Source organism: Peromyscus maniculatus, chromosome 19 (genome assembly GCF_049852395.1).
Source record: "Peromyscus maniculatus bairdii isolate BWxNUB_F1_BW_parent chromosome 19, HU_Pman_BW_mat_3.1, whole genome shotgun sequence".
Classification (NCBI taxonomy): Eukaryota; Metazoa; Chordata; class Mammalia; order Rodentia; family Cricetidae; genus Peromyscus; species Peromyscus maniculatus.
This window is the reverse complement of record NC_134870.1, coordinates 61,759,573-61,783,768: the sequence shown is the minus strand read 5'-3', so window position 1 is coordinate 61,783,768 and position 24,196 is coordinate 61,759,573. Positions and strand designations below refer to the sequence as shown.

The 24,196-nt window shown below is 40.8% G+C and overlaps 2 protein-coding genes across 20 annotated transcripts in view; one reads left to right on the top strand and one right to left on the bottom strand.

The window, feature by feature from the left end:
• Stard6 (StAR related lipid transfer domain containing 6) overlaps positions 1-12,227 on the bottom strand; it is a 44,250-nt gene extending 32,023 nt beyond the window's left edge. For 5 of the 16 annotated variants that reach the window (XM_076555466.1, XM_076555465.1, XM_016001195.3 and 2 more), the window contains exons 1-6: positions 11,890-11,953; positions 11,178-11,447; positions 10,068-10,151; positions 7,845-7,938; positions 7,614-7,696; positions 889-1,015 (exon numbers count right to left, since the gene is read on the bottom strand). In XM_076555466.1, coding sequence (XP_076411581.1) covers positions 889-1,015; positions 7,614-7,696; positions 7,845-7,934 — 300 coding nt within the window. In that variant the 5' untranslated portion in view covers positions 7,935-7,938; positions 10,068-10,151; positions 11,178-11,447; positions 11,890-11,953. Of the gene's footprint in view, positions 1-888; positions 1,016-7,613; positions 7,697-7,844; positions 7,939-10,067; positions 10,152-11,177; positions 11,462-11,623; positions 11,758-11,889; positions 11,956-12,087 lie in introns of those variants that run through there. The other 11 variants (XM_076555468.1, XM_076555463.1, XM_042263713.2 and 8 more) reach the window with 10 other exon arrangements.
• Positions 12,101-24,196, top strand: part of C19H18orf54 (chromosome 19 C18orf54 homolog) — a 32,472-nt gene continuing 20,376 nt past the window's right edge. Inside the window, exons 1-6 of one of the 4 annotated variants that reach the window (XR_006065513.2) lie at positions 12,101-12,240; positions 13,662-13,993; positions 15,756-16,075; positions 17,039-17,824; positions 18,097-18,251; positions 21,708-21,810. Coding sequence is in view for 3 of the 4 variants with exons in the window: in XM_042263706.2 (XP_042119640.1) it covers positions 15,793-16,075; positions 17,039-17,824; positions 18,097-18,247; positions 21,708-21,810 (1,323 nt within the window). In the remaining variant the exon portion in view is untranslated. Of the gene's footprint in view, positions 12,241-13,661; positions 13,994-15,386; positions 15,481-15,755; positions 16,076-17,038; positions 17,825-18,096; positions 18,252-21,707; positions 21,811-24,196 lie in introns of those variants that run through there. The other 3 variants (XM_042263706.2, XM_006970091.4, XM_042263705.2) reach the window with 3 other exon arrangements.

Genomic DNA, 24,196 nt, shown 5'->3' with positions numbered 1-24,196 from the left:
AGCATCTGTGATCTTTCAGCACCTACTCTTTAGGCTAGCTCACCAGTCCTGCTCTTTCTTCTTAAGTCTTTATGGTACACATCAATATTGTACCTGTTCTCTACTGTCATATTCATACACTGAACTGCGCCAGGAAACTTGTAGTCATATTACTGATGAGGCAGGAGAATCTCCAGTTCCAGGCAGTGTAAGAAGCACTGGGGTCATGTGGGTTTCTTAAAAACCAAAACAGCTGCAACAAAATCCCAAAACTCATGGCTGTAAAGATGGCTCAGAGGACATACTGTTCTTTCAGAGGACCGAGTTTGGTGTCCAGTATCCACACGAGACAGCTCACAACCATTAGTAAGGACAGCTCCACAGGGACTCTCTGCCTCTGTCCCCCTTGAGCACCTCCACTAGTGTGGATATACCATCCTCTCCCCCAATACAATTTTGATACCTCATCAACAAGGCATGTTTAAATTTGTTTTCAGATAATAGAGGTGAATAGCTAAGTTTAATTCCCTCATAACAAATGTACATATCAACAAGAGACTGGCATTAGGAATATGATAATTATTTACAAACAAAACAAAGCTAATTGGAATTAAACTCTTGACTAATAAAAATGGTGTGCTTATAATTCTATAACTCAGAAAACAGAGGTTGAGAGTATAAAAGTAGTGGTATATGTATATGTTGTTTGTATGTGTGTGTGTGTGTTTAGTGATACAGTGTTTGCTTGGCATGCAAATGGCCCTTGGCTCAAGCCCAAACCCTGTAATGAAAAACAGCTAATTTGAATCTATAAGACACTATTGAATACTACGCAGATTTAATAACTCACATTAGTTAAAAAATATAGTAATACAGTAAATAATTCTTTACTATTCAATAGTAAATTACCGAATCAATCTTGTGTAACACATTGTACGCTTTCAATAATTTATCCCACTTAATTCTGTTTTCAGGTTGGTAGAGGAAATTGGAGAGCTTAGCTGTTGATACTGGAATTATTCCTTCAATGCGGTATCTATGGTTATCAAAGTAAAGAAAATTAAAAAATTTAGTTTAAGCTGAGGATATAGTGCTACTGAAATAAAAGATAGCAAACAATAGTTAAGAAATTGTGAAATTGGTATCTGCTATCAAAACACCTGGGACCAAAAGTGCTTTTTATTTTCACTTTTTAATTTATTATATTTTATAGGTAATATATAAACATACTTTATTATCTACAATTTGTTAATATTTATATTCTTTTTTATTATTTGCATATATATAAAATGAGATATCTTGGGGATGAGAGCTCAGTATAAGCACAAAATTCATTTGTACTTTAGATTCTTTATCTTACATATTCTAAAAGGAATTTTATATAATATTTTAAATAATTTTATTTAATACAGTGTATTGAATTGGATCTAGCATAGCTTATTTAAATAAACATTGCAGCAATTATTTCAAAGTTTACTTTTCTATTCAGGCCCGAGGGCATAGGCCTGTAATCTCAGCTACTTGAGAGGCTGAGCAGGCAGGAGAATCATTATGGATGATTTCTGTCTAGGCCATAAGGTGAGTTCATACCAGACTGGGTCATTTAGTGAAACCCTATTTTTTCCTTTTTAATACAGACAATGACTTTTAAATCTGTGTGATGTTGTTATCCATCAAGAAATTAATGTGGTGGGAGAAAATGGATTCAAATCCACTATTGCAGAAGGTTGCCAGCTGAAAGTGATATCAGAATGGTATGGTCACACCCTAATTTTTTTTTCATTTCTTTCAAAGAAGGAGAACAGATGTTTTGAGGTAAAACTTTTAAGTCTCTGAAAAATTAAAATTTCTTCAGAGAGTGTGCAAAGAACAAAAATGTCGTTACTAGAGAGAAGAGTAGTCACATGTGTGGGAAATTCTTACCCTCTACTTTTACTTTTTGTTTACTGAGGCAGGGCCAAGCTGTGTAGCCCCAACTGTGCAATGTTTTATGAAGCTCAGGATGGTCTCAAAGTTATGCACACCCCCCTCAGCCTCCTGAATGCCAAAGCTAGAATTACAGCATGTGCCCGTGTATCTGGCTGGCTCCCATGATCTGGTCAGACAAGAAATTCTTTAGACAACTTCCTTGTACACTTGACTTTTTCTTTAGAAGTGGGTTCCCAATTTCCTTTATGAGATATTCTGAAATTCCTTAATGTTAGCTTTATTTCCTTCATGTCAAAAGTATGTTTTATTTTTTTGGTTTCTCGAGACAGGGTTTCTTTGTGTAGCCCTGGCTGTCCTGAAACTCGCTTTGTAGACTAGGCTGGCCTCGAACTCACAGGGATCTGCCTGTCTCTGCCTCCCAAGTGCTGAGATTAAAGGGTGTGGGAGACCACTGCCTGGCCTTTCAAAAAAGTTTTTTTTTAAAGATTTATTGATTTATGTGCTATATGTACATGGGTGTTTTGTCTGCGTGTACATTTGCACATCAGAAGAGGGCATCAGATCCCATGTAACTAGAGTTATAGATGGTGGGTGCTGGGAATTGAACTGAGGACCTCTGGAAGAGCAGCCAGTGATCTTAACTGGTGAGCCGTTCCTCTAGCCCCCAAAAATGTTTTTAAGAGGTTACTATTTGAGAGAGAGAGAAAGAGAGAGAGAGAGAGAGAGAGAGAGCGAGCATGAGCCAGCGAGAGTGCTCAGTTTTAAGCCTGGGGAGAAATAAACTCAAATAATCACCATGTAAAGCAACAATGTCAGACATGAAACAGTTAAAATTTACATACAAATTTTTGTTCAGACGTTTGCACACACTGCCACAGATTGTCCTTTACTTATCTAATGTCTCTCTGTAGTAAGACTGTAAACTCTAATGATAGTGACAACCTTTTTGCATTTCTAACCTACACCTAACAACACCTAATTACCCTTTCATGAAGCAGTTATTTCTGAAATGTAATTACTGATGATGACTAACACTGTCTTTTAATAGCTGTTCACCAAGTGAGACCAAATGTAAACTATTTAATGTACTTCTGAGGATCTAGTTTCTACCCTTACGGCCTTCATCCTGCTGGATAGCCAAACATATAACCCAAGGCCTCACTGGAGAGAATGAGAAGTACGGACGAACTAGAAAGCATAGGATTATGGAGGGTAAAGAGGGAACACCGTGTCGAAGCTCTTTTTGGGAGATTTGGAAGTCTGTTTTTTGATTATTTATGACAATATTATGAGACAATGGGAAATAGTAAATAAGCATTAAATGTTAAAGCAGAAGGCAGACTTTGGTAGACACCTTCTCTGGATAATGTGCCTCAATTATTCCATACATCCATGGGATAGATGTAGGGCTCCGAAGAAATGATGATTAAGGTAACCCGGGCAGCCTTTGAAGCAAAGTCCTGCTTGCTTCTGAAAGTTTTCCCTTCATTATTACAATGTAGGTTCCTTGGGGACAGTCACCTATGTAGGCAGTTATTCACCTGAAAGGAGGAAGAGGAGGAGGAGGAGGAGGAGGAGGAGGAGGAAGAGGAGGAGGAGGAGGAATGATATTTATATTGTGGAATATACGGGAGTGAATTAAAATTTTATTTGGTGTACTGCCTCACAACATTAGAGGCATGGGCAGTTGAGAGCAGAAGGGGAAAAACGTGCCTTTCTTCTGATGCATAAAACCAAGTGTTCAAAACTAACCACTGAAGGTCCTTCTGGGGGCAGTAAATTACTGACAAAAAGCACAAATGTTAATAAAACATACAGATTACCTTTTTCTTTTGGTTTTTCGAGCCCCAACTGTCCTGGAACTTGTTTTGTAGACCAGGTTGGCCTCGAACTCACAGAGATCTGTCTGCCTCTGCCTCCCAAGTGCTGGGACTAAAGGCACATGCACCACCACCATTTTTTTCTCTAGTCTGTTTTAAAAATACATTCTTATTAAAAAAAAATGAGTGAGCCAGCTTTGTGCTTGTGACCGCAGACGGAACTGTGTAAGGATCCAGATTCAGCAGTGCTACACCTGTCTGGAAATCCAAATCAGGTGGACCTGTCTCCTGCAGAGCTCAGGGAACTGACAAAGGAGGGTATTCCAACCGGAGATTGAGAGATTACCAATGCTCATAATCCTCCTCTCCTGCTACAGTCCATGGCAGACAGTGATCTAACCCAGGCACCATGGCAACACCATCTGTAAGAGGAGACTAGAAAGTCGCCAGCAAATGTGAATGGCTCAACAATCCAGGGCCACTGCTCCAAAGAAAAAGAGAATTTGTCAGATGAGTTGGTTGTTTGAAAAGAATGAAACTGACCAACTCTTAGCCAAACTGACCAAAAGAGTGATGCAATCTAAATGAAAAAGATGAATCAAAATACACACTTGAGAAAAGACAGCGTTTTAAATAAATGGTGCTGGAAAAGCAGAGCCTGCGGATGAATGAAATTGGGTTTGTATCTTTCACCGTGCACAAAAATCAATTCAAACTAGATCAAAAACCTTAATGTAAGACATGAAACTCTGAAACTGGTAAGGGAAAACACTTCAGGATGCAGGTCTAGGAAATAAACTTGTGACTAGAAGCCTGCCAGCATAGTAAGTAGCCACAGTATTGACACACAGTTAAAAGGCTACTGTAGAGTGGAGGAAAGCAGCAGAGAGAACGGCAGCCCACAGAGTGAGAGAATCTTGGCCAGCTATACTTCAAGCTGTTAATGCCTATACTGTATTAAAAAAAACCCTGCAACGATTAAACACCAAAACCTTCCCTGCCTATCTGTGAAAGGGCCAATAAACTGAGCAGACACCTTTCACGAGAAGATACACAAATGTGCAATAAGAAGGCGAGTTATGGAACTAGGTAATGTTCTGGGCACCAGCTGCTCCTAGCTCTGTGAGAACAGAGCTCTTCTTCCACCAGCCCTTTCCTAGCCTACAACACCATCCAGCCCTGCTTCCCTACTACAGATATTTCTTAGCTGCAGTTCAGCAGGCCTTGTAGCAGGACAATACTGCCACCTACTGTTTGAACATTTATTATCCCCCTCCTCATCCCCTTTTTGATTCCTTGCTCTTCATTCTGTACTTATTCTTCTCATTGTTACTTCTCCAGAGTCCAGAGGCTGGCCTGGTTTATATCTGCGTACGTATTCTCCACATACCTATGCCATTTCTCCTTTATACAATCATTCCCACTCCTGTGTATGGCCCTCTCCTCAACTTCCCAATTAACATCCTAGTACCTATCACTGGTCTCATTGTGATTGATTGCCTCCTTTTCTTTCCCTTTCCATTAATACTAACAGATTAGTATATACAGTACTATCGGGTTATCTTGGCTTCTCAAATTAATCAGTATCTAACAAGGGGTGCTTTGCTAGTCTATTTTCAGAATGGGTTAACTACTGGACAGTGACATGCTGCAGATAATACTTAACCCGCAAGGACAGACAGACTATAGATAGAGAGTCCTGTGCTGGAACACCAGTCTACCAGATAAAAATATAAAACAGCTGTACTACAGTCTAGTCTCCCACAAACACTATATATAGGTCCATGAACAGAAGAAAGGCAGATTGAATTAGGGGAACAACAGCAAAAATCTTAACCAATGTTCTACTTCAAGATAGGTTGATCTCATTGAGAAAACACAAGGAGCATGGAGCCAAGACAACCTGACACCTCCAAACATTACCAATTCCACAGTAGTGATCCCCAATTAAAATGACTTTAGATGAAAATCCAGATAAATAATTTAAAAGAATGATTATAAATATGGTAAAACAACTCAAAGAGGACTCCCATATTTACCAAGAAAATACTGAGAGCTGAATGAAATAATGAAGTCAATTCATAATACGAAAATAGGATTAAATAAAGACGGAAATTCTGAGAAAAGTATAGTTGCAAGCTTTGGTGATACAGTGACTCACGTGGAAGGGAAAACAGGATATGGAGATAAACCATAGGACTGGATCAATCAGTCAAGGTCAATGATAAAAGTTTAAAAAAAGTATGAATGGATTATGCAAGTTTATGAAAAGGCAAGCCTATGAATTATAGCCATACAAGAAAGAGAAGAATTTCATGCAAAAGGCATATAAGGTATTTTTAATAAAACCATAGCAGAAAATTCTGGAAATAGGGAAAGAGAAGCCCTCACCCCCGATACAAAAGACACAAAGAACACCAAATAGAACCAGGCGAAGGAACTCCCTAAATCATTATAGTTAAAATACTAAATTTATAGAACAAAGGAAGTCTATCAAAAGCTGTGAGAGAGAAGGACCAAGTCACCTATAAAGGCAAGCCATCAGAACAACTGCTGGCTTTTCAACCCAAATCAAGAAGGGATGGGACTGACGTCTTTCAGACTGTAAAAGGTCACAATTGCCAACCTAGTCTAACATACCCAGCCAAACTATCTGGGTATATCAGAATTGAAGGTCAAAGAAAAAATTTCCATGACAAAAGCAGGCTAAAGGAATGGCGCCACCCACAGCAGCCTAGGTCTTCCTATATCAATTGATCAAGACACCCCTTCGCCCCTGCCCCGCAACATACCAAAACCAACCTGGTCTAGAAAATCCTTCCCTGAGACTATTTTCCTAAGTGATTCTACATTGTGTCAAGTTGACCATTAAAACAGGTTTGACTTCCCTGGTATGCCTGGACTTGAGTATTCCTACACCTCTCCCACCCTCAGTTCACTTTGGAAAGTACCACTGTTAAGGTCATCTATTGCTTAGACAACAGCAGAAAGAATTACTTTCTTGGTACTTATTAAAATGACCAAGAGAAATTCATGTCATCCTTATCTATTAATAAAAGAAGTGGCATGCAGGAGTCTAAAGCAGGAGAAGCTGAGTTAGTGAGAGCTATCTCCAAAACAACAACAAACTCACAAAAACTGGTGTACAAATACAGGTACACTTTAGTAAGATGAGAAACCAAAAAAAAAAAAAAAACCAAACCCACAAACATCGCACTGACAGGCAGAGGTGCAAGTATAGGTTTTCAAAGAAGTGTTTTCTAAAAATTTGGTCATGGTTGTTTCAATAACACAGTGATCTGAGGGAACAGATGTGATACCAAGAACTATATGTGAACACCTAAAAAGAAAAGTCAGCACATTCACCTTTAGTGTACTTGTGTTTGAAATAGTCCAAGCTCAAAAAACATGCTTCTAAAGCACTTTATAGGAAAAATATCTGCACTTAAGAGTTAGAAAAAGACTGCTGGGGAAATGACTTTTTAGTGGTTTGAGAGAAAAGTGAAGCATTCTAGACATCTTAAAAATGCTACTGTTGGCAAGAAATGTCAATGCACTTCTGCAGAACTTTCCCATTCTTCTGAATGAGGAGTATTTTGTGCACATATTGTAGTTTTCTGGTGTTAGGGATGGATCTCAGGGCCTTGTGCATATGAACAAGTTGCTCTACACTGTCTAGAAGCAATTTACTTTGTGACTGTATTCATGTCTGAAAATTGTTGCACAATACACGATTGCTCTAGCTTATGAAAAGCACATGACTTCAGGCATCATTTCCCGGTGACTATTAAATAGTTTGTTCTAGTTATGAAGTGGTATTGACTTCCAGATTTGGTAATGCCATTGAACTTAAAACAATGTCTGTAAATGGGAAAATGTACTTACAGATTTCCGCGGAATAATTTAGAAGTCTTCTTGGAAACAGTTATCTTTTTCTCAAAGGGGAATAAAATCCAGAAATAAATTAACTGTCAGATACAGAAAACAAAACAAACAAAAAACAAAACAAAAGTAAAACTATGTTTTTCTGGCTTACAAAAGAACATATTATTTTAAAATGTCTTTATAGTAAAAAATAATTTAAAAATAAACTCTTGAAAAATACTTTTTTCTTACTGAAGACTTAACAACTTTCCAGCCAGATATATCTTGACTGTAAGCTAAAATTTCTTCAGCAGTTTGTTGGGCAATTGCCTTAAACTCCATCTACCTGTGAAAATTTAAAAACAAATGGTTGGTAAAATAGAATCATATAAATAAGAAAGTGCTATGTTGCAGAAAATTTTGAATTCATAAACTGAAGCCACCCTTCTGCCCCAGTCTCTCAGATAGTTGGTGTTATAGGTGTGCTCTATTACATTTTAATACTATTTTTTTAACCACATCTGTCATTTAGCAATTCAAAATAATTACTTGATCACTTGCATTCAAAGACTTTTCTTCAAATGAGAAGATGTGCTATTTTGTCTAAAGCCAGATTTTGGAATCAGGGGCCTGGGTGAAATCCGATCTTTGCCCTATGTAAAGTATGATATGTAATATTTCTACTTTCTTATTTTCTTCTTGATGTAAAATTAGCATATACATAACATCCTGAAGAGTCAATGTGTTAAATAAAGTCCTAAGTGGGTTAAACAAATGCCCAGAGCATGGCATGTTATAGTCATTCAATAAACCTTTATTTCTAAAAAGCTTCTTTTTTTCCTTATGATGTGTCACACTCTCCTCATCATGTGCTTGTGGTGGTATTCTAATTGTACTGAAATGTGATTTTGATTGTATGTTAATAAATAAAGTTGCCCGGGGGTCAGAGCTATTAGAGCCATAGCAAGAGTGTGGCGGTGGTGGCACATGCCTTTAATCCCATAGATCTCTGTGTGTTCAGGGATACAGCCAGCACTGGAGACATATGCCTTTAAGACCTAGGGGGCTGTACATTCAGACAGTGACGAGGCAGTCACGTGTTTGGGTTTACAACCAATGAGAAGGCAGAACAAAATACTATTAAAAAATAAAAACGAACAGACAGGATATAGCTCTCTTTCGGGAAGCTGGGACAGCAGGAGGAAGGGTGAGATTTTTAGCTCTGAGCTCTGACCTCTCGGCTTTCTCTTTTACATTGTTTCTGTGTTTCTTATTTAATAAGACGGTTGGTTACATCTACATGTGCTCATAGTATTAACACTGTTAAAGTGATTGTCAGAGACCATATATGATTTCCTCTCCAAGCCTACACCTACTGGCTATCTTCCTGTCCACTTAGCTACAAACTCCTGGATATTCCTCAAATGCAACCCAGAAACTTCCTATCTCAAGGTTCTTATATTTACTGTTCTCTTTCCGTGGAAAAAAATCATGAGAGATTATGCTTCATTGAATCCTTTACTGAAATGTCAACTATTCAGACAAGATCATATTCAAAGCAATTCAGTTTAAACACATTTACTAAATCTCTCCTTGCTGGTAAGTACTGCAAATGACTGTTTTCATTCCACACATTCATAGACTGAAATTGGGTGGTGATTAGGTCATGAGAGCAGAGACTTCATGGATATAAGATTAGTGTCTTTCTAAGTGACTTCAGACAGCTTATTTGCCACCTCTGCCCTGAGGACACAGCCATAATGTAGCAATCTACATTCCAGAAGAGTGCCCTGACCAGAAACCAAACATTATGGCACTCTGGTGCCATATAGTATATCAACTTGTGCTATTTATAACCCACCTAGTCTATGGTAATATGTAGTGGGTCCCTAACTAAGTACAACAGTAATTATAGCAAGAACAATGAAGACACTGAGTCTCCTGTGAATGCATTCAGGCATCTGGGGGATCATTGGTCCTTCAGCCCACCAACCAGTGTTCAGCTGGGGAGGCCGGAGAGATGTTACAAAGAACACGGTAACATATCTGGATTTGAAGCCCAACTCTGACACAGAAGCTGGCAAACCGCTTAGGCTTTGAATTTCAACTTTCTACATTTGTAGAAAGGAGATACTACTACTCACGGAGATCCATAAAGGCTAAGAGAGTTATACGCAAATGTGCTTGAAGCATTGAGGAGTTGTGTTCAAGGGGCTCAAGTAAGGTGAGTTTCTTATAATGAATAGTTATAACCATCACTAAAAATGTTCTTCAAATAACTGGCTCTTAAGTGCATTAATACATCTTAACACATAAGTATCACAACCTTTAGAAGATCCTTAGTGCTCGCTTAAAATTCTCTGGGTTGGATCACAAATTTGTATTCTCTTGCTTACTTTCCTAGAAAGGCAGAATAACTAGGTGATATTTTTTTTTTCTATTAGAAAAACCATTTTAGACTCCTGGTTTCTTTACCTTTGTTAACAAATCTAATCCAGAATTTTAGTGCCCATTGAAACTATTCTCCAAATCCTGGTGGAGATGTCCATATCTGTTAACCTGTAAGGGGATAAAGCAGAGGTAGAGTTATTTTGATCCACAACTTAGGTCAACATATTTTATAAATTATTTTGCATCTCCATAATGTCCTTCATTAACACTTTATATCTTGATTAAAAACACATTCCTAAAGTGGAAGTAAAAGGTCTTACTTCTCTACTGCTGTGATAAAATTATTGCTGTGATAAAACACCATGACCAGGGCCACTTACAAAAGAAAACATTTAATTTGGGGTTTATGGTTTCCAAGGATTAGAGTCCATCATGACAGAGCAAAGGCATGGGTGGCAGGAACAGGTGAGAGCTTACATCTTGATTTGCAAGTTGGAGGCAGAGAGAGAGGCACACACTAAAAAGGGCACAAGCCTCAAAACCACTCCCTAGTGGCACACCCCCTCCATCAAGGCCACACCTCCTAATCCTGCCCAAACAGTTCCACCAACTGGAGACCAAGTATTCAAACATCTGAGCCTATGGGACCATTCTTATTCAAACCACCACCAAGTAGTTTGAAAAGTACTCTTTTTTTTTCAGTGTGAAGATTGAATTTATCACCTTAAGCAAGTGTTCTACCACCAAGCTGCATCCCAAAGCCAAGAAACTGTAAAGCTACTTCTTATAAAGAACCTTTAAAAGGACAGGTTAAAAAGATACCAAGATGAAATTTAGGCTTTTAAAGAATCTAGTTCTATTAAGGCCATGCACGAACGTTGTTTGGCTGGTCTCCAACATGAGTTTGTCCTAGTGAATAAAACACAGGTTTTTACTTCTCAGTGACTTATCTAATATTGGTATAGAAATTTCACCATTGTTAGCGTTTATCACTAGTTTTAAGTTTCTGCATGGGTTGTATAATTATTTTAAAACCATTTCACATTTCCACAATAGATGTGTGTTTAAGGAACCACTGAACTGTATCCTAAGGCACCTGCCAACTTCATGTGCTAAGAGAAACAGGAAGGTGAAGTTTAGAAGGCCAGAGATGCTACAGAGGTGCAGGGCACAGCCAAATTATAGTTCTATTACCTGATGATGTAACATTGGATGAACTAGATGGAAGTCAAGGATGTCTTCAGTCATAGGGTCAGTGGAAAACCAACACAGACCGATGCTGAGACGGCATCTTTTTTGATAGAGCACTCGGTGGCCACTTGATTCTCTCCACCTCATATCCTGTCCCAGCCTGATAAGACAGGTTCACACCAGTCAGTGATCTTTATGTTGGTATAATGTCCCTCCTTCTGTGCTGCTGCCCGACCAGGTCCCTCATCCGTGTTGGGTCACTGCCATTCTTTCCTGAGAATCAAGGTCCCCGGAAGAGTTTGTTAAATCCCATCACAAGTCCATCGGACTTCCTTCCTTCCCCAGTCTGGGTGGAAGCCCAGGAGGGTCAGAGCTCTGGGGCCGGATGGGGGTGGCTCCGAGGAAGGACTTAGTGGGCAGAGTGCTGACTGAGTTGGCTGACTTGGTACCTATCTTGGGAGGGGATGCTCTGAAGCCGCGCGAAGCTCCCTGGAAAGGCGTGGGCTGAGGATCTGACTCTCCGAGAAGGGACCCGGCTCCCGAGGGCGCCTGCAAGTTTCCTACAGCACAGTTCCCTCCCGCAGCCCAGGGAGCCCGGCCTCCCTGCACTGGGAAGAGCGGCGGCCGGGATGGGGATGGCATGGGACCTGGGTGGAGCCTAGAACCTTCCCACCCAGCTCCGAGAGAGAGAGGGAAGGCCAGGGAGAAGCCCCACCTCCCCGGAGGGACGGCGACCTAACGCCCCTCAACGCCCTTTGACCTCTGAACCCTCCGCGGGGCTGTCGAACCTGCCCCCCCCCCCCCGCTCCTCCTCTCCCCGCCCCTCCCTTCCCGGAGCCTAGCGCGACGCATGCGCCCTGCGGGCCGGCGCCATGTTGGGTCGGTTTGAAAGCCGGCGCGGGCGTCTGTCTACCTGGCCCGGGGCTGCGGAGGAGCCAGCGGTCCCGAGGAGGGCGGTGTCCGGCTCGGGTTCGGGTCCGGGGATGCTTTGTCGCGTCGTCCCGTTTGCGAAGGGCCAGGGCTTCCGACCGAGGGTCTGGAAGTCCGCGCTTTAAAAAGTGTCCTGGTGAGTATCGCGCATCCTTCGCCCAGCGGGACGGAGGAGGAGGGGGACCCGCCCAAGGGAGGAGAGTCGGGGTGACCGGGGTGCGGTGATCCAGGGGACCTGGGGACTCACCCAAGGGGGCGGAATCTATGGAAGGAGAGTCGGGGTGACCGGGGTGCGGTGATCCAGGGGACCCGGGACCCGCCCAAGGGAGCGGACTCTATGGGAGGAGAGTCGGGGTGACCGGGGTGCGGTGATCCAGGGGACCCGGGACCCGTCCAAGGGAGCGGACTCTATGGAGGAGAGTGGGGGTGACCCGGGGTGCGGTGATCCAGGGGACCCGCTCAAGGGAGAGGACTCTATGGGAGGAGAGTCGGGGTGACCGGGGTGCCGTGATCCAGGGGACCCGGGGCCCGTCCAAGGGAGAGGACTCTATGGAAGGAGAGTGGGGGTGACCGGGGTGCGGTGATCCAGGGGACCCGCCCAAGGGAGCGGACTCTATGGGAGGAGAGTCGGGGTGACCGGGGTGCGGTGATCCAGGGGACCCGCGCAAGGGAGCGGACTCTATGGAGGAGAATGGGGGTGACCCGGGGTGCGGTGATCCAGGGGACCCGCCCAAGGGAGCGGACTCTATGGGAGGAGAGTCGGGGTGACCCGGGTGCGGTGATCCAGGGGACCCGGGACCCGCCCAAGGGAGCGGACTTTATGGGAGGAGAGTCAGGGTGACCGGGGTGCGGTGATCCAGGGGACCCGCCCAAGGGATCGGACTCTATGGGAGGAGAGTCGGGGTGACCGGGGTGCGGTGATCCAGGGGACCTGGGGACCCACCCAAGGGAGCGGACTCTATGGAGGAGAGTCGGGGTGACCGGGGTGCGGTGATCCAGGGGACCCGGGACCCACCCAAGGGAGGAGAGTCGGGGTGACCGGGGTGCGGTGATCCAGGGGACCCGGGACCCACCCAAGGGAGCGGACTATGGGAGGAGAGTGGGGGTGACCGGGGTGCGGTGATCCAGGGGACCTGGGACCCGCCCAAGGGAGGAGAGTCGGGGTGAGCGGGGTGCGGTGATCCAGGGGACCCGCCCAAGGGAGCGGACTCTATGGGAGGAGAGTCGGGGTGACCGGGGTGCGGTGATCCAGGAGACCCGCCCAAGGGAGCGGACTCTATGGAAGGAGAGTGGGGGTGACCCGGGGTGTGGTGATCCAGGGGACCCGGGACCCGTCCAAGGGAGCGGACTCTATGGAAGGAGAGTGGGGGTGCGGAGATCCAGGGGACCCGTCCAAGGGAGCGGACTCTGGAAGGAGAGTGGGGGTGACCCGGGGTGCCGTGACCTAGGGGTCCCCGGGAGGCTGGGGGCTGCGGGTTCGGGTCGGGGGCCTTGACCGCTGTCACGCAGCGTCCCTGGGGTCTCCCTGAGGGCCGTGTCTGTGCCCGCCACCCACAGGGACGCCGCCACCCCGCAGACACCGATGGGCCAACGCCGTGCAGCCTAAGGTCGGCGAAAGTTACCGTGTTCCCGCTCTGTCGACGCTCCCTCCGCAGACTGAGCCGGCCTTGCTTGGCTTCCATGGTTTAGAACTCTGAGAGCTGCGGTTTCCAAGAGTTGTTCTTAACTTCCAGAAGCGATCTCGGTACCCCCTCCTTGCACTCTTGACACGATCGATAAGTCTGTGTTTTGAATTAAGAGTCGTTGACATTTCTTGCCCTAAGTTTATCGTTCAACACGATGGGTTTCATTTTGGAGATTTCACACCGAAGCGCTCGCGAAGGGGAAGGGTAAGATATGTGGGGTTTACTTAAAATAGGTGTAAGTGGAAACAGTCCCGTGGCTGAAATGGGAGTGAGGGTATCATAAATAGTTGAAGTATGTTGATAATTGTTGGAAGCAGGGCTAGCTACAGGGGTTTCTTAAATTACCTACTTTTGCGCAGGCTTGAAAACCTTCCATAAGAATTTCGGGTTTTCTTTTTGTCATGTAAATGGAGCTAACCTGTAGCCACTCACTGAGAACTAAATCCAACGGCTTCCCCTTTGAAGATTTTGCTGGTTCTTAAGGTTTTGTGTAGAATCGGCAGCCGAATTTGTATTCTGATAAGACATAAATGGTACTCAAACGGGTTTAGTTGAGCTAATTTAAAGATTCGTAAGAAGGATAAAGAAAGCATAAAATTGACTTTGTTCAGTTCCTTTTTAAAGAAAAACCAATAGCAGGGCATTGAGCAACCGAGAATCAGACTGTTACATTTTGCTGTTGCTAACCAACGCTACCCTCCTCCCTCAGCCCGAGTGCTAGGAATACGTGCAGGAGCTACTACAGCCCTTTGAGTTTTATTTAATTACGAAATTTGTTATAAAGTCAATTTTGACATTACTAATATTACATTAAACAACAAACTTCCAAGATTATCGCCAGAATTAAATGTATTGACCTTGCAGCATCACAGCATGCGGCACATCCTATTCGTGACTTTTTAGTTGAGAGAATACTTCAGTTCTCAATGACTGTTATGCTCTGAGTTAATACCTGTCTGCCTGTCATTTCTTGTTTACAAATATTCTTTTATTATGCTAAGAGTTCTCTCAATTTAACTAGACAAACAGAAAGTTGAATACATTAAATGAATTTCCATATCGTTTAAGCTTGCTCAAGAAAGGTGAACTGAATCTATTTGAGAATTGAAAATATAGGAGCTGGAGAAATGCAGTCATTAAGAGCATTGGCTGCTCTTCCAGAGGACCCAGGTTCAATTCCTGGCACTCACATGTTGGGAAATACCTGTAATTACAGTCCAGGGGATCTGTAACCCTTTTTGGCCTTCCTGGACAACAGGCATACCTGTAGGCACAAAGTCCATACACATAAAATATTTTTAAAAATTTAAAAAAGGATTAAAAGTAACAAGGATGTGAAGGTCAAGAGGAGATTCTTAACTTATTTTTAAAAAGGCTTATAGCTAGCCCATTCGGAAATAAAATTTATAGTTTAATGTTTTTTGTAGATGTTTTGTTCTCTGTAGTTATTTTTTTGGAGAGGGAAACAGTTGGCTAAAGTTTCATATTGGTGCTTGCAGAATTAAAAGAAGGTGTCATTCCTTGTTCTTGGCATGAAAACGGACTACTGCTATCTGTAATGCATGGCAGTAGGCTTGTAAGTCTTAAAAAAATACCATCCATTGGAGAATGATAGGTATTGTGATGTCATAGAATAAATCACTACAATAAAAAAGGACTGTCCATTAGTAGTTTTTCGGACTTTTAAGACAGTGAGTACCTTTTCTTTGGTATATTCCATGTATATGTATGTGTATATTTTTGTATGTGTATTTCTAAGCACATAGCAGGTGTTCAAATTTTTTTCTAAATCATTCATGAAATGACTAACAGTATAGATAATAGGAAACATTCAGTGCTTAAGTAGGAATATCTATTGTTGATAACTAATTTTATTACTGAAAAAAATTTGTTTACATATTTCATAGTTTTTATTGCTTATAGTCATTATCCATTGGCACTGTAACATTTTGTGTTTCTATTGCAGTATTTAATGGAAATGAATAACTTATTTTGAGAAAACCATGTCAAAATCAAGCACAAAACACAGAGTATGTTCTCGGGAATCTTCAGTGTCTTCTCTCCTGGCAAGCTGCAGCCTGAGTGGGAGTGGTTCCTCCAACGCGGATGGCTCTTTTCAGTACAAGGACAAATTGTACAGTTCTGCATCCGAGGCCCTGCAGGCTTATATTGATGATTTTGATCGAAGCAGAGACTATCCTGGAGCAAACCCGGGCAGAGGGAATTTTGATGAGGAGTCCGATACTGGGCTGCCATTTTCCAGCTGTGTGCACAAACCTAACAATGGTATGCTCTGTTCTCTAGGCTTTCTTGCATTCTTTTATGTCCAGTGATTTAACACATTTGAGAGATGTGCCTTATAAAGTTGGATTTTTTTTGTTGTTATTTTGGAATAAAAATAACTTTTATATTACTGATATTTTCTAAAACAGATTGTATACTTGTCATGATCCTAGGAGTTTTTGGCTAAGATCTTTTGACCTTGGAGAGAACACCTAGGACACCAGTAAATATAGTTGACAATAGTACGTGGCTGATCCTGAGCTCTTAATCCATTTTTCTGTAATGGAATGATGGAAAAAATATTGCTATTGTCTTCATAAGCTAATGCCTAAATAATCCCAATCATTCTGAGTTTATACTTGCTCAGTTTCAGCTGGTGAGATAAGAATGTTATTTTTTATCATTTGTATTCTGTGGATCAATAGTCACAATATGCTGAGTTTGTCCTTAACAAAGCTTTCATGAAGACAAGTCTGAACAATGAGTTGTTGATAAACAGTCTACTAAACACTGCAGATGAGTATAGTGTGAGAAGGATGTGGGTGACATGTTCTAGGATAGACCTACGACAGCATTCTCTGTGCGGTCATGCCATTGCAAGGTGACTAGGAGAGAAAGCAGTCTGCTTCCACCTGGTTTAATAGCACACTTCTTCCTAGGTTGTAGCCAGTTTTCAGTCATCAACCTTACTGTGAGTGTATTAATGTAAAAGGAATGTCTGTGCAGAGAAAGTTGGAGAAACAGTAAGTTAGAGAACACACACAAATTCAGCTGATTAGAGATACATATAGAAATTAAACACTGAAGAGGTATGAAAAAGCACGTTTACCAGTTTATATGTTTAATATTTTTATTCAAAACTAATGATAAAGGGCAAGCACCAAAGAGATTCTTAAATTTTTAATTCCTATTTACTGTTGATTATTACATATGATAAAATAAACAGAATTATGCTTTGTTTTTCAGCCTTTGAAAATCTTGATCACAAACAGCACTTAAACTCTGTACACTATAGAAGAGAGACTGTTAATGACATGGATTCCATTAGTCTAACAACTGACGATTTGTTAAGACTTCCAGCAGATGGATCTTTTTCCTTCACTTACGTGAAACCTGGTTACCGACCAAGCAAGAAAAACAAAAACATTGGAAGACGGGCTTCGTCGGACATTAAGAAGAATCCAAATTTTCATGTAGACTCTACTCCCAAGAGCAAGGATAATGTAGTTACTCCTGATGTATATACCAATGTAAATGGAAAGAAATATAGTAGCTCCAGAGCCCCAAAACCTATGACTAGAAATAATAAATATGTTTTGGAGTCATCTTTATTTTTTCCTAAAGAATCGTCTTTCAAGGACAGTTCGAAGTCTGGTCCTGAAAAGAATTATCCAAGATGGCTCACTAGCCAGAAATCTGATCTTAATGTCTCAGGGGTAACTAGTATACCTGATTTTAAGTATCCAATTTGGCTCCACAATCAAGACTTGCTACCTCATGCAAATAGTCAAAGGGTTTCTGAATTTCTTAATGAAGATGAATATTCCCTTATGCATAGTTACCAAACACAAAGGACTACTCAGCTTACAAATAAAGTAGATTGTTTTGAATATTCTTTTCAACCTTCAAACTTTACAAATTCCTTCAGTGAGAATAAAGGATTAGTTAATGACTATAAATGTGATTTTGAAAATAGCCAATGTCAGTGTGAGAATCCACTTCTCCCAGGACAATTCCAAAAGCCATTCTGTGGTAATACTTTGTTTTTCATCTTTTATTTTAAAACGAAGGATATGTTAAAATTTAACATACTTTGTAGAAGTTTTATGATGGAATAACATTTTTGTAATGTGTATGATTAACACTAAAGCTATGAAGTTCTCTCTTTTCTTTGCTTCAAGTATCACACTTTGTCGTGGTTTGCTGTCATAGATGTGCACATTCCATATAGTCTACTTCCTGTTGGCTGTGAGATGTTTTGAGACCTGTATTTTTTTTTTCTTAAAGAGTCTTTTTAAAATTAGGTGACAAACTCGAATTGCTTATCCTGAAGGCTAAGAAGAATCTCAAGCAGTCTACTGAAAACTTAGCAAAGTCTGTGGAGAAGGATGACAGCCCTTGCTCCTTAGATAAGCTTGAAGCAGAGCGATCATGGGAAAATGTCCCTGTTACTTTGTAAGTAAGTGATACTGTTTAGTGTGCCAAGTGAAAAAGTGCTATGCCAACATCAGATTTGTTTTCCACATAACTTATAATTAACAGTGTTATGATCTAGCCTTCATTTGTTTAAGTTGCACTTTTCATTTGTTAATACAAGAGGGTATAATGTTTCATATACTTCCATAAAATACATGCTACATGTTCATTTTGTTTTAGTGTTGAATTATATGAATAATATATATATACATACATATATATTATATATATATATAATGGAACTTGACAAAAACTTATTTTGTATTGGAGTAGCGTTATTGAGTTCTCATTACTTTTTTTTTTTTTTTTGGTTTTTTTCGAGACAGGGTTTCTCTGTGTAGCTTTGTGCCTTTCCTGGAACTCGCTTTGGAGACCAGGCTGGCCTCGAACTCACAGAGATCTGCCTGGCTCTGTCTTCCGAGTGCTGGGATTAAAGGCATGCGCCACCACCGCCCGGCTAAGTTCTCATTACTTTTTAAATGTTGTCTTCCTGACACCTGTTATTCATTTCTTATATAGGAATATTTTGATTTTCTCTTTTAGTTATTACCTTCCTGAGATGACAGTCCATTTTTAGATATGGTCTTTTGTAGTTTGTAGAGTTCTTTTCATTTATATACTCAGTCTTCCTGTGACACTAATTTTTGGAATAATTCAAAAGTGCCTACACACCTAAGATGAGCATGGTATTGATCAGCGCTTATATAAGAAAGTTTTTCATTAGTGTATTTACTGCATCTGGACTCACCAGAAACACAGTTTTGGAAGCTGTATCTGTCCTGTATCTTAGGCTCTAATAGTCGAGTGTCTGCCGGAATTCCTGGATCCTTTTCCTTTCTGAGACAGTGTCCTGCTCTGTAGTCTTCATTCCTCCCCTGGCAGCCTGCCAAGTATGTGGGTTCTTTCCCTGTGGTTCTCAGTTGAATACTTCGCTTTGGAATGCCAGCTCTGACTGCCATCCCATCTCATCTCTTACTCTTTTGCTTTGATACCAGTGTAAGTTCCTTGAATTTTGAGGATGGGGAAATTATAGTTACTTAGGGTTGTTAGGATTCAATTGATTTGAGAATGGAAATACTGAGGCTAGTTTCTGACCAAGTGTTAACTGTCTTATGAGTCATGTGGTGTTGGTGATTGCTAGTAAACTATTTTCTCCTTTTAGTTTTATTTCTCAACTAATTTCAATAATATCTTTTTAAAAAGGAATTTATAACTAGCTTATTTAATGTTAGCTTCCTTCATTTTTCTTATTTGCTAACCAGTTAGTCTTTGTTATTAAAAAATAAATACAGTGCTTTGTTTTCAGTTGAGACCAAAAATGCAGAATAAATATCAGAGCTCCGTAAGAGTAGAATTTTTGACTGCATTTACTGTATATATGTTTTGCATGTAGGGTATAAAACTTGTGTTTTTGTACAAGTAATATCAATGATTTGACCCAGGAACTTGCACCCAGCATTTCATTTTTAGAGAGTCAACTCACAACTATGCTTATAGAAAAAGAAAAGATAGATTGCTGAGAAGAATAAATAGCCGTCAGTTGAAGACTGGCAAAGTATTCCAGATGAAGCAGAACAGAATAGGAAGCAATAGTTAGTGTTCTAAAAGGTAGAACGTAGATGCTGGGGAGATGGGTTGGTTCGTAAAGTGCTTGCACAGGACTTGAGTGTGGATCTCTAGCACCCATGTGAGAAGCTGAGTACGGTGGTGTGCACCTGTAATCCCAGGGCTTGGAGAGGCAGACGAGGATCTCTGGGTTTTTGGGCAAACTAGTCTTGCTGAATTGGAAAGCCATGGTTCAGTGAGAGACCTTCAAAAATAAGATAGATAATAGTAGAGGAAGGCATATGAGGTTGATCTTGGCTCAAACATGTCCATACATCCACATACCAAACACATATAGTAAAATGTACGACATAATCAAAATCAACTAATTATACCTTAAGCATTTTTTTTTTCTTTTTAGACAGGGTTTCTCTGTAGCTTTGGCGCCTTCCCTGGAACTCACTCTCTAGCCCAGGCTGGCCTGGAACTCATAGAGATCCACCTGCTTCTACCTCCCGCCTGCTGGGATTTAAGGCATGCCCGGCTCCTTAAACAAATTGTGTTGTGAGAATTTTAAATATAAAAATAGGATAGTGTAGTGAACTTTTCTGGATATATAAAACTATACTCTTGAGTGGTGAGTGAAAAGACTACCTAGACTGAGAAAAAGCTTATAGCAAAGTATAAGTAAGATATGTCAACAAAGAAGTGCTTACTTAGAAAATGATTAGCATGTAATGTTCAAATTTTATATGAAGGCTATTGGATATTGTGTTTTTAAGTTAGAAATATAACTTTGTAATGATATATAAAGAAATAGGATAATTTCATTCATTTCTGTGATAAATAGAATGTCAATTTGGGAACATTCTTATTTTTGCCTTAATACTCCTTTCCTACTCAAAACATCAGGATAGAAGTGACTATTATATATATATACATATATATATATATATATATATATATATATATATATATATATAATCACCATAGAAAATTAGTTATTTTACAGAACTTCTGTGAAATAAGGACAATAAATGTAGATACTCAGGATTAAACAGACAAATTATCTGAAGTCATATGGAAGTGGGACTGGGATTAGAATTTTCAGTTTGGGATTTAGATTTTAAAATTTAGTTTTTCTCCGTTTTCCCTGTGTTGTTAGCAGTTTTGTAGGTGGGCTTGTCTTGTCTGGAAGCTGGGAGAACATAAAACTGAAGTGAAGACTCTGCTGCAGAGTTTTTGTGTCTTCTGATTATCATTAGATAAATAACTTGTTTGGGATGTGCATGGCATGGGGGGTTGAACCCGGAGTCTCCTGATGCTAGGCTAGGACTCTGCCGATGAGCCACACTCCCAGCTTCCCATATTTGCTTGGGAGAAGGTTCTTGTCAAACATGAGCTTCTGAAGCTACTTCATAGCTGCGAGAGTCAGTGGAGAAGAAGTAGTTTCCTTGGCGTGTGTATTGTCTGTAAAGCTGAAGGAGAAGCGAGGGATACAGGAGGCTGAGTATTGGGTTAGGGACAAGATGGGGCAATTAGTACATACCTTTAATATGACTCATGTTCATGACATTAATTTTTTTGCTCACAACTTCAGATTGTCAGCTGTGTGCATGTATGCCTACATGTGTGAGATTACAGTGTCCTGGAAGCCAGAGGAGGGTGTGATATATATCAATCTCCTGGCGCTGAAGTTTCAAGTGGTTATGAGCCATGAGATGTGGGTGCCGGGAGAAGAATGAGGTCCTTTGTAATCATAACAAGTGCTCTTAACTGCTGAGCTGTCTGTGTAGCCTCACTTGTTTTTAACTGAAAAATTTCGAATTATGTAATGCCTGCTTTTTAAACTTTGGGAACTTAATTACTGTTGTATCTTTTAAACCCTGTTTAGCAAATCTCCTGTCCCTGTTAAAGCCGATGACCGTTTTCAACAAAGTTCTGGGACACAGTGTATTAATGAGATTCTTGAAGACTTTTTAAGTGATGAGAATCAGGTGAGTAAAGTTAATTTTTATAGTAAGGGAAAGTCTGTAGTTAATTTGTGGATACTGACTTCTGTTAGTATTTTAAAATAACAGTAAAACTACCCGAATCTATTTTTCTCCAACATACCCACAAAATCGTGACTATTTTAATTATTTTTAGTTTTCTAAAGTACAAGAAACTAGAGTTGAATTATACATGCAGCTTAAATTGTCATATTATTATTTTTCTCCCCTGGAAAACATAAAGGAGACCATTGTAGGGGAAATGATATTTCGTTGTAGACTAGTTCTCCAGTAGTATACATACCATAATAATTTAAATTCTTACCTTGTTTTACAAAGTCACTTTGTATATCTTACAAATATAAATGTACATACATGCATTTAAAAATGATACATGATTTGAGTTAAAAGCATGAGTATGACTGACATATTCAAGGATTTTCAGGGAGTCAGTGTAGTTCCATAAGAAGCAAACGAAAGAATGGTAAAAAGTGGCTGTTTGACCAGGAGATTTATGAAGTAGAAAATGCAGTGAGACCCTAGGAAGGAGTAGAGAACTCATGCCGGAGACCATTGCAGTCTCTGAAATGGTAGAGGAATGATTTGGGTAGAGTGGGCACACTGGAGGTGGCCAGCAGTGCCTGGGTTTGAGATGTGTCTCGAAGGAATCCAAGATATTTTAGCCAGGCAGCTAGGGTGATGACATTACTTAGTAAAGGAACATTGGTAGAGAAACAAGCGTTAGGAGAACTTTTAAGGTTAGGGCAGATCCTAGATAGTGTTTTCCTACCCATACTCTGAAGATGTTCATGTCATCCCATTTATCTTGGACTTGCTTCCAAGGCTCTGTTTTTCCACCTATGAGGAATTTTTTCTCTTTCTTTTTTTTAATCTCTTGAGTCTCCCTCTCCCTCCTGGAGGAAATACTTTAGTTTCAAGGAAACTCCCACTAAAATAGCACTAAATAAGTGAGGACAGACCATTGTAGCATCAACAGTATTAACCCATCAAAGAGAGAAATACAGGTGAAATTGATGAAAGCCCATTCATTATTATGTCCCTGGTAACAGCCTACATAGAGTGTGCTGTTAGGCCAGATAGTACTTAGAGTGGATGTAGAGGCAGCAAGTGAGGGAGGGGAAGGAGAGAAGCGAGGTGAAATAAAAGACAGGAAAAGGCCAGGCGGTGGTGGCGCACACCTTTAATCCCAGCACTTGGGAGGCAGAGCTAGGCAGATCTCTGTGAGTTCAAGGCCAGGGTGGGCTACCAAGTGAGTTCCAGGAAAAGGCGCAAAGCTACACAGAGAAACCCTGTCTTGAAAAACAACAACAACAACAAAAAACCAACAAACAAAAAGACAGGAAAAGTAAGTAGAGGGGTAGAGAAGAGTACTTTGGAAGGGGAAAGAGGAGACCAAGCAATTAAAAGAAATAAATAATAAAATGAAACAAACAAATGAAAATGATTTCCTAGTAATAAAGAACTTCATAACTAAAATTAGACTAATACAATGGTAGACCAATACCAATAAAATATTAAGAGGCTTTTCTTTTCTTTTTTTTTTTGGTTTTTTTTTCGAGACAGGGTTTCTCTGTGTAGCTTTGCGCCTTTCCTGGGACTCACTTGGTAGCCCAGGCTGGCCTTGAACTCACAGAGATCCACCTGGCTCTGCCTCCCGAGTGCTGGGATTAAAGGCGTGCGCCACCACCGCCCGGCAGAGGCTTTTCTTAAAAAAAAAAAAAAAAAAGGTAAAGTCAAAATAGTACTAAAATACAAAGGGGAAACATGAGGCAAAAAATTGTCTCTGAAAAAATATATAAATAAAATTAGGTAAGTATGTTGAGGAGAGTAAAAATAGAAACAAAGTGAAAGTAATTGCTAATGAATAGTACAAAGAGGAAGGGAAACATGGAGCAAAGAAGAAAAGAGAAAATAAGGTTGGCTTGGAATGGCTTTCTGGTGGTCAGATATTGGAGACTGTCAGCTCTGGATGTGGGTGGAGGGCCACCTGGACTTCCTGGGACTGGGGCTGTGCTGAGCTTGTCCTGAGCAAGGTTAGGATGTCTCCTAGAGCTGTCTGTATTAGCTTTCCTGTGCTGGGCGCCAGGGGCCTCTGCCGCCTGTACTTAGATTTGCAGTCAACGTGTTAGATAGATTTGCCCACCCTCCAGCAGAGTGTCTAATATTCTACCTGGGAGGAATCTATCAAATATTTTTGGAGTACAGAGAGAAGGCAGTTTTGGCACTGAGATTGTGTAGGCTGATACCTTTCAAAACGCTTAAACATTAACCATTCTGTTAGAGGGATATGACTGGATAGCATCAGTTTGCTGGATCTTCAGAGCTCTTGGAATCAACTGCAGTAAATCTCATCGCTTCAGAGTTTCACACA